Source organism: Drosophila willistoni, unplaced genomic scaffold (genome assembly GCF_018902025.1).
Source record: "Drosophila willistoni isolate 14030-0811.24 unplaced genomic scaffold, UCI_dwil_1.1 Seg793, whole genome shotgun sequence".
Lineage (NCBI taxonomy): Eukaryota > Metazoa > Arthropoda > Insecta > Diptera > Drosophilidae > Drosophila > Drosophila willistoni.
The window spans coordinates 108668-121161 of record NW_025814696.1 but is presented as its reverse complement, the minus strand read 5'-3'; the positions used below and the strand labels follow the sequence as shown (position 1 = coordinate 121161).

Below are 12494 nucleotides of genomic sequence, written 5' to 3'. Positions count from 1 at the left end.
AAATGACTTTATTGTTCGTGCTTAACCGACGAACAGTTTTCCCCAATTCTTTTCCGTTTCTTTTGCTCTGCTTATTGCCGGACCGTTCGCAGCAGTGTTGTCAACTTTTGTTGAGCAAAAAAAGATGTTTTTAGTGGGGAGATACTACGAAAAAAGCTGAAATGTTGTGGGAAAAAAGCTGGAAAAAGCTAATGTTTTCTGCCTTTTTAAGGGCATTTATTATTTTATAATTCAATTAATTGTCAATTTCGTGACAATTGTTGTTTTTATCCTATGCCTCCATGGTGCCAATCATGTTTACATATTTTTTGGGCAATTTATAATCATGGCAACATTTGTTCAAACGACGCAAACCGTATCTGTAAATAAGTATATACATTTCTAATTAACTTTTAAAAATTAGTTTTATGATATATTTTACCTGACGCTTAAAATTGAGTTAAGCATGCCAACATTCATTCGGTTGCGAAGCTTTGTTTTCACAATGTTGACCTGGCTAAAAACTCTTTCCACTTCAGCGTTTGACCACGGCAAAGAAAGCAAGGACATTGCAAAAGTGGCCAAACCTCAAGTCGGCTATATCCTCCAGAATCCTTATAGGCAAACAGTACAACCTAAAACTTTGCAGTGTCCCACTGAATTAGATAAATACTTTGATATTGCCGCTCGATACTTAGAAATTTGCTTGAATTAAACAACTCCAGTATTGGCATTATGATCTTTTTGTTTGCTCGTAAAATATTTTTAGAAGAACACAAGTCAACATTTTTTAATGTTTGAAAATTTTCCGGTAACCTAGAGTAGGAAAAATATTTCGTTAATACAAATATACTTGTTCTACGTGCTATCAAATGAGTTACATACCTTTTTTTAATTGCTTTATAAGCTCTGTTAGAAAAGAAGCACATGTAGCTCGAATTGATTTTTTTAAGTTTGAGTCTTCATCCAAGTTCATTTCTTTTTCGAATTCGTAACTCTGATATAAATCTAGTACAATATATTCTTCGAAGTCATCAATTTCAAAAATATTAATATTGGCGTCTCCAGGAATTATTTTGTCCTTTAGAAAATTAATGGCCACAATAAGTTCATTGATCGGACCTCAGGTTTCGGGCCTGCCGACTTGTTATTGTTATATTTAAATAAGACTCAGCATTCAAGCTTTATATTAATAACCGCAGTAGAATCAGACGGCTTAGACTTTTATACATAGCTCGCAAATAACTGTCGACCGTTTCTCGTTGTCTGCAAATAAGTGTCTTTTCCCGACATTCTACGATGGGCTCAGCGAGCAACCGATTTTTCGGTTCTTAAATGAGCTCGCTCGCGCTCGGAGCGAAACCGTTTTTTCTGTACTGTTTTGTTCTGGTTGTTCCAAGACCGTTTCGTCGTGTTCAATCAAGCAAAAAGTCTTTTGCGTATGTATTGGTATACATTCACACGCATAGGCAAGCAAATCGTTAAGCGTCTGTGCAGACGAATACATTTATTAATTGCGATTGTGAATTGAGTGTGTAAAGTTGTGAAAAATTTGTTGTGCAAAATGGGAAGAGAGTTGAATAAAAAAGTGCACCAATTCTTTAAATTTAATTTGGAAGAGAAAAAGTCAATTTGTAATGTTTGCGGTATTAAATTGTCCGGCAATCACTCAACAAACTTACGACGGCATTTAACAACGAAACATATGGACATTTTCAACGAGTGGAACTATTCTGAAGATTCAAAATCAACCAAAAGTGAAGAGAAACGAAGAATATCCTATCCAACAAGCGAAGAAGCAATTGTTTGTTCTTTGATTAAAATAGTAACCACGGACGGAAAACCATTTATATTTCTAGACAGTGAAGGGTTCAAAGAAATAATGGATCCAATATATAATGCACTTGGCATGAACCCTGTAACGTCTCGAAATATTATGAACTTTGTGTCAGTCAAAGAGCAGCTTGTCAAAGAAAACATAAGGGCTCTCGTGAAGGGAAAGCTTGTGTCGCTGAAAATAGATGTTGCCACCAGAATGGATAAAGCCATTCTAGGAATAAATCTGCAAATGGTCCACGCAAGCCTGACTAAAACCGAGATCATTGTAAAGACTTTAGGCATGATTGAGCTCGGGGAATCTCACACTGGAATATACATAAAGAAGAAAATTCTGGAAATCTTGGATGATTATGGAATATCATTAGATCAAATCTACAGGTAAAAATTTGACTACATACAATTTCGATATATGTACATATGTCACTTTTTAAAGAATTTTCATATTAATGCACACAGCATTACATCGGATAATGGGCGAAACATGATAAAAGCCGCCCAAGTGTTAAATGAAGCCACAGAGGAATCCCTTTTTCAAGACGACAAAGAAAGTGAGAATGTTCTGAATGAACTGGACACTATTGAACTTGCTAATATACACCTTGTGAGATGTGCAGCACACACTCTGCAACTCTGCGTATTCGATGTGAACAAGACAAAGGAGATCGCCGATAAAATAAGTTCCTGTCGCACATTATGCAAATCGTTGCGCACCGAAACATATAGGTAAGTAATAATTAGTTTTTTATATATATGTACATATGTATACATACTATGTATTTATAAAATCTATGCAGACGTATCCTAATTGAAAACAAAAGAAACATACCATCGCTCGACGTTGTTACAAGGTGGAATTCGACCTATTTAATGCTAAAAAAATTAGTGGACCTAAAGGATTTCTTGGCCACGCAGTCTTGTATTTGTGTAGATGCCGATTGGGATTGGATGGATATGTACATTGACGCTTTCAGTGACACATACCAGGCAACCCTAAAGCTACAAGACAAAAATTTAGTTTATAGTGAATTCTTCGTAGTATGGATGGAACTAAAATTGAAATGCGAGAATAGCCACAATTTGATTAAAAAAAAACTATCGGCACAGATCAAAATAAGGGAAAGTAAATTATTAGAAAATGAAGCTTTTTGGCAGCCATTTACTTGGATCCTCGGGTTAATTGCATGTTGACGAGCTATCAGAAATCGTTAGCAAAGGTTAATTTAAAAAAAATAGCTTTTCGCATATTTGAGTTGAAACAAGTAAGCTGTATGTCGTAGAATGTTTGAAATTGGGGTCCTGTTTTGTTTATGTTGTAATTTTGAGAAACTATGTTTATAATTAAAACTGTCTTCGTCAAAAACTAATACTTGTACTAAACTAAAATCCAAAAAACATTTCATACTTATCATTAATTTATTATTTAAGGCACAAACACAAAATGTTCCAGAGCTCGAAAGTCCGGGAAGTTCGAAAGTGCGGGAAGAGATGTTTGAATCCTCATTTTCATCAATTTTATCGACAGCATCCTCATCTGAAGAGAAGTCGCTATTCTCGGCATTTTTGGACGATTTTCAGACAGTTTCAGAAAACAAAAAAGACCCTGTTTCTGCAAAACTTGTCAAAATTTATGCTGACATCGAAAATTTTGACGTTACATATGGTCGATTGCCATTGAATTCAAATATATTGGAATTTTTTAACGACTTGCAGCTTAAGTTTCCTCATCTAAGTGCACTAGCGCAGGTTGTGTTGGCTACACCTGCAACGCAAGTTTCGGTCGAACGGGCATTCTCAGCCCTACACTTTATATTAAGTGAACGAAGAAGTTCGATTAGCGCAGAAAATCTGAACGCCTTACTTGTCATTAAGCTGAACACATAATGTATGAAAAATATTACTAAAAATATAAGTATGAATACAACAAAAATAAATGTGAAGACCGTTTGCGTTGAGTTTTTCGGTCAATCGGTCTTTTGTTGACTCACATCGTGCGAGCGTTTCTCGTTTCGCTCTTTATGCACTGCCCATTGAAAGACCGATATACAAAGCGCTCAACGAAAAGAGCTCAACAGAAAATATAAATCAAGACAGCAAGAGTCTCTTGTTCAGAGCGAGAGCGAGAGAGTATGAACTTTTTCGGTTGTGTTCGCAACGAGAACGCAAGAAGAAAAACGGTCGACAGTTATTTGCGAGCTATGCTTTTATATCATATACATAGCTTCAATACAAAACGTTGCAATTTACAATTACAGTAAAGTTCTACAAAAATTTGGCCAAATTGAGAAAATAGAACGAATTGTTTTAAATATTAAAGAAGCTAACATCAGCTATGCCGAAGTTTATATACCCTTGCAGTCCTTGGTAATAATAATTTAACATGTTTGTTTTCTGCAACTCAATTCATCAATATACAAACAAAACAATTTTACTCTCTATTTTACGATTTGTTCTTCTTCCCTCATTCCCAAAGCAAAGCAACGCACGCATACACGTACAGTTTATGTAGCGTTGCGTCTGTGTGTGTATGCATGTACTCTGTTGATGACGAAAGACGTAGTAGACAGCAAGCAGCGCTGCCGGCAGAGCTGGGAGCAGAGCCGATTATTATATTGACTGTAACTTGTGTTATATTTATCCGATCACATTCAAATTTTGGGATCTGGGGTTTTATATCACATATGTAAATTTCATAGCATACTCCAATTTTTATAAAAATGTTTCTTCTAGTTCTTCTAGAGCTATATGATATAGTGGTCCGATCCTGATGGTTTTCATACTTTGTTTTTCCCGGGTAATAAAAAACCCGGAAAAAAAATGTCCGCCCGATAGCTCTTAAGACGGCTGAGTAAAACGCATACGCACAGACGGACGGACAGACGGGCAACTCAGCTTCTCATGCTGATCAAGAATATATATACTTTATATGGTCGGAGATGCTTCCTTCTATGCGTTGAACACTTCTGACCAAAATTAATATACCCTTTTTGCAAGCGTATAAAAACCGAAGGGCCGGGGCTAACTTCGACCGCGTCAAAGTTTGTATACCCTTGCAACTTTTTTGGTAACTCTTTCCTTACATATAGCCATCAAAGTGGAAAAACGTTTTATCTAAAAAGGCTAATGTTTGCGAAAGAACGGCCTACAATCTTAGCATAGGAAATAACAAAGATATTGACTGTTTTCCACCGATCGTTCCTATTTATATAGCTATATGATATAGTCACCCGATCTTTATCAAATTTGACACAGTCACACAGTCTACAAGCTTAGCCTGTAGCAATGCAGCGAATACCATTTTATCATGAAATTATAAGACAGCTACATATGTATATAGTATACATAGTTATCCGAGTTTGATCAAATTTGGCACAATTGACAGCTTCATTAAATTGAAATATTTAATTAAGTTTCAAGTCAAGTTTCTCAATAACTTCGATGTTTTCTAAGCCATCGTTCGATCAGTCGGATGACTATATCATACAGCTCCCATGCGAGTGATCGGTCAAAAACAGTGACTTTTATCTATAGATTTGTTATTTTTCACGAAAATTCTGTTTCCTATATCCATTAATAACATTTAACCATATTTGTTCACTTAACTGAAAACTTTGTTGAATAGCGAACGCCATGCCAGAGATTCGTATTTTAAGTTTCTCTTGCATTGATTTTGAGCAGAGTAAAGATTGTGTGGAAATCTGATTAAACCATATTGGACAATTCTGCTTTGCACAGTGTAACAACTCGTGATTTATAGTTTAATTATACTTTATTTAAATATTAATTTATTCTTTAGTTCTTTGTACATCTACACTTGTTCGCTGTCACTCTCCAAAATCCCCGAGCGTTGCCACCTTACGTCCGATATCTCTTCGATATCCGTTATCGGTCTGGCAGGGTTGCCACACCTCTCCTTTTCTTATAAGCTTCAGTTTTAGCCCGGTCTTCGGTTTCTCTGGAGTTGAACGTCGAGTCGTTAGTTACATTTGCTCTGAAGATGGATCGGAGGGTATCACTTGAGGTTGATCAGGAATCACTGAATATGATGATGAGTGTATTAAGCGTTGAGAATCAGTCTGCGTTAGTGCGTCCTCATTCGAGTTATTAGGCGGCCCCTCATTCGACGGTATCTTCTTGCAATGGCTCACGTTCCGTCTGACTTTCCTCCCATTTCCAAAAAGCTCCACTTCATTTCCATTCCTTTCAACAACTTTATACTCCGTTGTTTCAAAGTTGGGTGTCAATTTGAAGGGAAAAATAACGTTCTTTAGCAAAACTTTGTCGCCCACCTTTATGTCGGATTCCTTAGCACCTCTAACCTTGTCACCTGTAAGCTTTCCTTTTTGTTTATTGATCAGGTCATTATCTCTTGCCGAGGTGTCTACTACTTCTTCTATAATATCTCGAATGTCCGGCAGCTTGTCTCGAATGGTCCTATTAAACATAAGTTCCGAAGGTGTAGAGCCAGTAGTTCCATGAGGTGTCGTATTGTAGGTTAATATAAATTTTTGTAGCTACTCTTTAAAATTTCCCTTATTTAACGACGCAATTTTAAGGCGTTTGCCCAATGAACGATTCATGTTTTCTACTTCATTTCCTTAAATGCCGTAATAATTGTTTGCGATGATATTGAGCCGATGAATTTTATCTCCTGATAACGCGAAAAATAATCTATCAGCACCAATACATGGTCATTGTTCGGTAGAGGCCCCAACAGGTCGGTTGCTAAGCACTGCCACGGGCCTTCAGGAAAAACGTGCCGCTTCATCGGTGGTGGACGGGTTGGTTGTGACACCAAAAAACAGCTTCTGCACATTTTCACATGCTGTTCGACATCTCTGTCCAAACGTGGCCACCACACCTTCGCTCTCATTCGTCGCTTCATAGCCGATTCGCCAGGGTGTCCTTCGTGCCCTAACTCTAAAACTCTCTGCCGTAGAACTTCTGGTATCACTATACGGGTACCACGCAACAGAATGCTACCCACTGTTGATAGCTCAGCTCTAAACGGGTAATAACAGCTTGATAAACCTTCATTCCAGTTATCGTCTTTAAGATGTGAAACAGCAGCTGATATCTCTCGGTACACAACACTTGTTTTTGCTATTTCTGGTAGAGCAATTGCTTTTGGTGTAGCACAAGAAACAATTTGACAGATGTTATAGTCACCTCCTTTATCGAAAGAATCGCATGACTGAGCCTTACAAAGTCTTGATATTGAGTCGGCAATGTTCTCCTTTCCAGGGCGATATGTAACCTTGAATTTAAAAGCCTGTAGTCTCAAAAGCCAACGTTCTATTCTCGCCGGGGGTTTCGATGTTGGTTTGAAGATCGCCTCCAGTGGTTTATGATCAGTGACGAGTTCAAACTCCAAACCCGCAACGTAATAGAAAAATTTTTCAACAGCCCAAACTAGCGCCAGACTTTCTTTTTCGGTTTGCGAGTAGCGCCTTTCCACTTCCGATAAGCTCATACTATCGAAGCTAATGATAACCGATTCATTTCTCTCATCAAATTGTAACAAAACACCACCAAGTGCTACCGGACTTGCGTCTGCAATTATCTGCGTGCGTCTATTTGGATCAAAATATAAAAGTTCCGGGATACGAGCTAGCCGATTTTTCAAGTTAACAAACGCTTTTTCTTGTTCGCTCGACCACACGAATTTGCTATTGATTTTAAGTAGTACTCTTAATGGCTCTGTAATATGCGACAAATCGGCGATGAATTTTCCAACGTATGTAACCAGTCCCAGAAAGCTTCTCAGTTCCTCCTTTGTTTCAGGTGGTCGAAAATCCAAAATCAATTTTCAAATTGTTTAACAGAACACAATTGATCTCAAACAGATTCAACACTTCTTGTAACGCTTTATCGTGCTCAGCTTCAGTTCTTCCAAAAATTATTACATCGTCCAAATAGTTATGTGCATTTTTGCATGGTGCCAAGATCTCCGCCATCACCCGTGGAAAAATCTCTGGTGCCGAATTTACGCCAAAAAGAAGACGTTTATATCGAAACAGCCCTTGCTGTGTCACGAAAGTTGTTATTTCTCGGCTAGATTCATGAAGTTCAAGCTGATGATAGGCATCCTTGAGGTCCAGTCTCGAAAACCATTTCGCACCCCTGGCTTTTGTCATAAAAGTTTCAAAGGTTGGTAGTGTATAATTTTCCCGTTGGATAGCCCTGTTTGCCATCCTCATATCAACGCATAGCCTTATTTCGCCGCTTTCCTTGAACGCAATTACCACCGGCGAGATCCATGCACTCGGACCCCTTACTGGTTCTATTATGTCACGATCACAAGCGTCTTTTATCTTATCTGCCACTTTATCTTCAAATGCCACTGGAACCCGTCTCATAGGTTGGTGCACTGGTTTCACGCTGGAATCAATGGGCAATTTTATCAATCTGCCTTTTATTTTTGAAAACGGCAATGAAGTCTCAATACGGCAAACATCTAACCCTAACGTTAGGACCTTGAGTTGAATGGCCGTTTTCTTCCCCAGAAGCGATTGACTACCCTTTTCTATTACGTAAAATGTAGCAATCATTTCTTGGTTCGTTTTCACACTTAATGGTGCTTCAAAAACGTTAAGAACCCTGAGCGGATCTTCAGTCGCGTATGCTTTAAATCTGTCAGTCGTCTGGGATCTCATATTCCACATAACAGCGTTGCTATTACACAACATTTTCCAATGCTTCTCACATAATAAATTCGCAGGTGATCCTGAATCAATAATCATTCCGATTGACACACCTCCAATGTTACATCTAATGTTGTCACCATTTCTTGCCGAACCATCAATTCTAAAACACTCCAACTCTTTGTCCTCATCATCATCGCTTTTCACTTGATCTTCGACGCTTTGAACATTTGCATATACCTTGCGCCTCTTTGGATTGGAGTATCCTCCCGTGTCCGAAGACCTCTTTGAGTTCCGAGTTCTACATTGCCTGTCAAAATGACCAAGCAAATTGCAGCGTTTGCAAACTTTATCCCGCGCTGGACATCTTCCATTATTAGCATCATGATCCTCAAGCCCACATCTGGTGCAAGCCTTAGGTAGATCTCGCCCGAAACGTTTCCTTGCGAAAATTTTGTTGACGCTGTCGCTTACCTCTTCACCCAGCATAGTTTTCGAGTGCTTATTTACTTGCTCATGGACCTGACAAGCATCTATTAGATCACTCAGCTTTTGCTTTTTCTCTAAAAATCTTTTCTTCAAGTCATTTGAAGCCCATGAGTCAATTATTTTATCGGCCAGACAAATATCTTCAATTTCTGCCTTTGTTGTGCCATATGAACACTTTGCAAGTTGTTGTCTCAGACGAATTACATATCTGTTGAATGTCTCGCCTTCCAATGGTGACAAATTCCTAAAAAGGTGTCTCTCGAACGATGAATTCCTTAACGGTGCAAAATATTCGTCCAGTTTGCCCACTAAAACCTTGTAGACATCATTGTTTTCTTGAGCATCATAATCAACTAACGCTCCGGGAATGTTGTAAATTATCTCTTGCAGTTGTGGGCCACCCAAATGTAAAAGCTTGCTCTTTTTCTTGGGTATTGATGTGATATCTTCCGCGTCAAGATATAATGTAAAAGACCTTAGCCATTTTTCCCACTCATGCCGGAGTAGCGATTTGTCAATCGTGTCGCAAAGGAACGGTTTTATTTCCGACATGATTTTCAAAAGAAAGTTCCAATACCTAAAATATAAACAAAAATTATATGTTTATTCTTATGTGTAACACATTCAATTGAATATGCCACTAGACACATTTGCGTCCATCGTGCTCTCCTGGCACATTTGTACCACTACTTTGATACATTTGTATCATCTTCCTGTGTCCTTCTCGTACATTTGTACGATTCGTGCTAATTTTTCTTTTGATACCTTTGTATCAATTTTCTTGTAGCCTCCTCGTACCTTTGTACGATTCGCGACATTCTGATACCTTTGTATCAATTTTCTTGTAGCCTCCTCATACATTTGTATGATTCGCGCTATCTTGATACCTTTGTATCATTTTCATGTAGCCTCCTCGTACATTTGTACGACTCGCGCTATTTCACCACAGTCGCTTAACAAGAAAAATTGAATTACAATTCAATCTACTCAACTTAGTTTAACGTTTCTCTTTTCCACCGAGTTCTCCCAGTCGTCGCCAATGTAACAACTCGTAATTTATAGTTTAATTATACTTTATTTAAATATTAATTTATTCTTTAGTTCTTTGTACATCTACACTTGTTCGCTGTCACTCTCCAAAATCCCCGAGCGTTGCCACCTTACGTCCGATATCTCTTCGGTATCCGTTATCGGTCTGGCAGGGTTGCCACACACACAGTTCTGAATTTCTTTTCTTGCCTTTTCATGCTAAATATTCTTCGACTAAGGTAGATGCAGTAGGAAACCTAAAGCAAATCGTCTCTTTTTCCCCACATCATTGTTCTCATTTTAATTTTTGTAGTTTTCACTTCAATTAATTTTTTTTTTACAATTAAAGTAGAATTAAGATTCAAACGGGATCTCTTGGGGTTGCGACATCGTGTTGAAGCAAGTAGTTCCAAGAAGAGTTACAGTGACTTTCGTTCCACTGCAAACTGCTGGGCCCAAAGTCCATTCCCTGTTCTTCGTCTGACCGTAGCCAGTCTTTTGGCATTGAGCTTTCTCTCTCCTGGACTAAGCCGTGCGTTTTTTGGAATTAAGGTTTAGACAGGTCTCGAATCTAGTGAGGAGAGTTTGCAGAGCACCTCGTCTGGACATAAAGCTCAAATAAGTCGAATCCTGTTCAGCTAATGTTCTCACTTTGCACAAGCATTGTATTTATTTTCTCGGAATATATTCTATTATTTTGGAAAGAATTTTTTTTTGGTTTTTACCAAATTTACGTAAAATGCAACATCTCTGTTCGGCCCGTTGCTTGGCCTTTTATTCAGCAAGTGCTGCCTATATGCGCCATGGGAGACGCTACAAGGAAAATTTTTATGATGTCCTGAAAATACCACCAAATTCCAATAATCAGGAGATCAAACGGGCGTTTATTCAGCTATCCAAAAACTCGGAGGAATTTGTGAGAATCTGCGATGCGTATCGGGTATTAATAAGGAATAAGGAATCGCTGCGCTCACAGTATGATAGCCGCATAAGGATGGATTCTCCGGCAGTGGACACCAGCTACTCCCTGGTCAATGGGCACAAGCATTGGCAACAATATCAGGCAGCCATCCGAAAGAAGCCCTATCTCTATAGGAGTATCTATTTTTGGAATTGGAAGACTGGCTTTTATTAAAAGTATCATAGATATAAATATGAACTTAAACAAATTAAAAGAAAAACTTTGGCAAAGTGCTAAAACGCTGACAATAAAAAAAAACCTTTCACTTTATCAGGACAGCGACCCGAAGCTGGTATGGCACTGCGCCCATAACCTCAAACCGTCAGCAGAGACCCCGGATTTGAATGTTATTAAAAATTTGTATGCCAGTATTATGTCCCGGAATATTTCCAATAAAAGCGATTTCAAAACGGTACTAGTCAACGGATATGGGTAAATTGGCCGGAAACAACCAAGCATTTACAGAAAAGGATGTACTACCAACCATTAAATGTATTAAAACTAGCCTTAATTTTGAATTTACTATTAAAAATTATTAGTGGGTGGGTATTAATAGAAATTAATTTACTATTTTTAAACTGTTGCTCTTTAAAGCATCTCAATAATGGAAACAAGCAGAAACGTTATTTCGTTGCTATTGTGCTCGTAGGCATCTGTCGACCTTCTTGTAATCAAAATGTACAGAAATAAAAAGTATTAGTCTGCGATGCGTATCAGCTATTAATAAGGAATAAAGAATCGCTCACAGTACGATACCACATAAAGATGAATTCTGCGGCGGTGCCGCCTAATCAATGCAGGGCAGAGCCACAGCTTCAAAATCAAGAAATCTTAGGTGATGATCCATGAGAAGGAGATTGCATCGCCAGTCAGCAGCGGCTCTTCAGGATTTGAGCAACGAATCGCTTGACAAGTCTCAGCTCAGAAGAGGAAAATGAATAACGATTTTTCTTTGAAGAGCAAATAATATAAGATGGCTATATGAGGCCAAAAATTGACTATCTATGGTCGATGATTGTGATTAGATAAAACATTTTAGATAAAACGTTAAAATGGCGTACATGTTCTCATGCCACATGTCGTACATGTACATGACATGAGTAGACAAAAAATTCTGTAGTAAAAGTTAAAAAGTTTGTAATAAAAAAAATATTTTCTACCGCAATTTTTTAACCAATGTGATTAAATTTGGCACATTAAAATCAAAAATTTAGTGCCAGTAATGCACCAAACTTAAATTAGGTTATGAGCATAAACGTTTTATTCGGAAAGATGTTTTAGTCCAATTTACTTGTAGTCTTTAATTAGAAAATCCATCTCCGGCACAACCACTTTTCTCCGGTCTTGCCGCTGATATGACATGTGCTTCAACTTGCAAAGTTGCTGTGGCTAGTGATGACAAAGAAGGATAGGTATCGATTATTCAATCATTTCAATCGATTTATCGTTGAATCGAATAAAAATGATAGTAACCGATTAATCAATCATTTCAATCGATTTATCGATGAATCGAATAAAAATGATAGTAATCCATTATTCAAACAATTGTTTTAAAT

The 12494-nt window shown here is 37.9% G+C and overlaps 1 protein-coding gene across 1 annotated transcript; it reads left to right on the top strand.

Annotated features, from left to right (window-relative positions):
* The first annotated feature begins 10716 nt into the window (after positions 1-10716).
* On the top strand, positions 10717-11112 carry LOC124461985. The gene has a single exon (XM_047013386.1). The coding sequence runs from the start codon at positions 10717-10719 to the stop codon at positions 11110-11112; it is 396 nt and encodes a 131-aa protein (XP_046869342.1).
* Positions 11113-12494: the final 1382 nt, after the last annotated feature.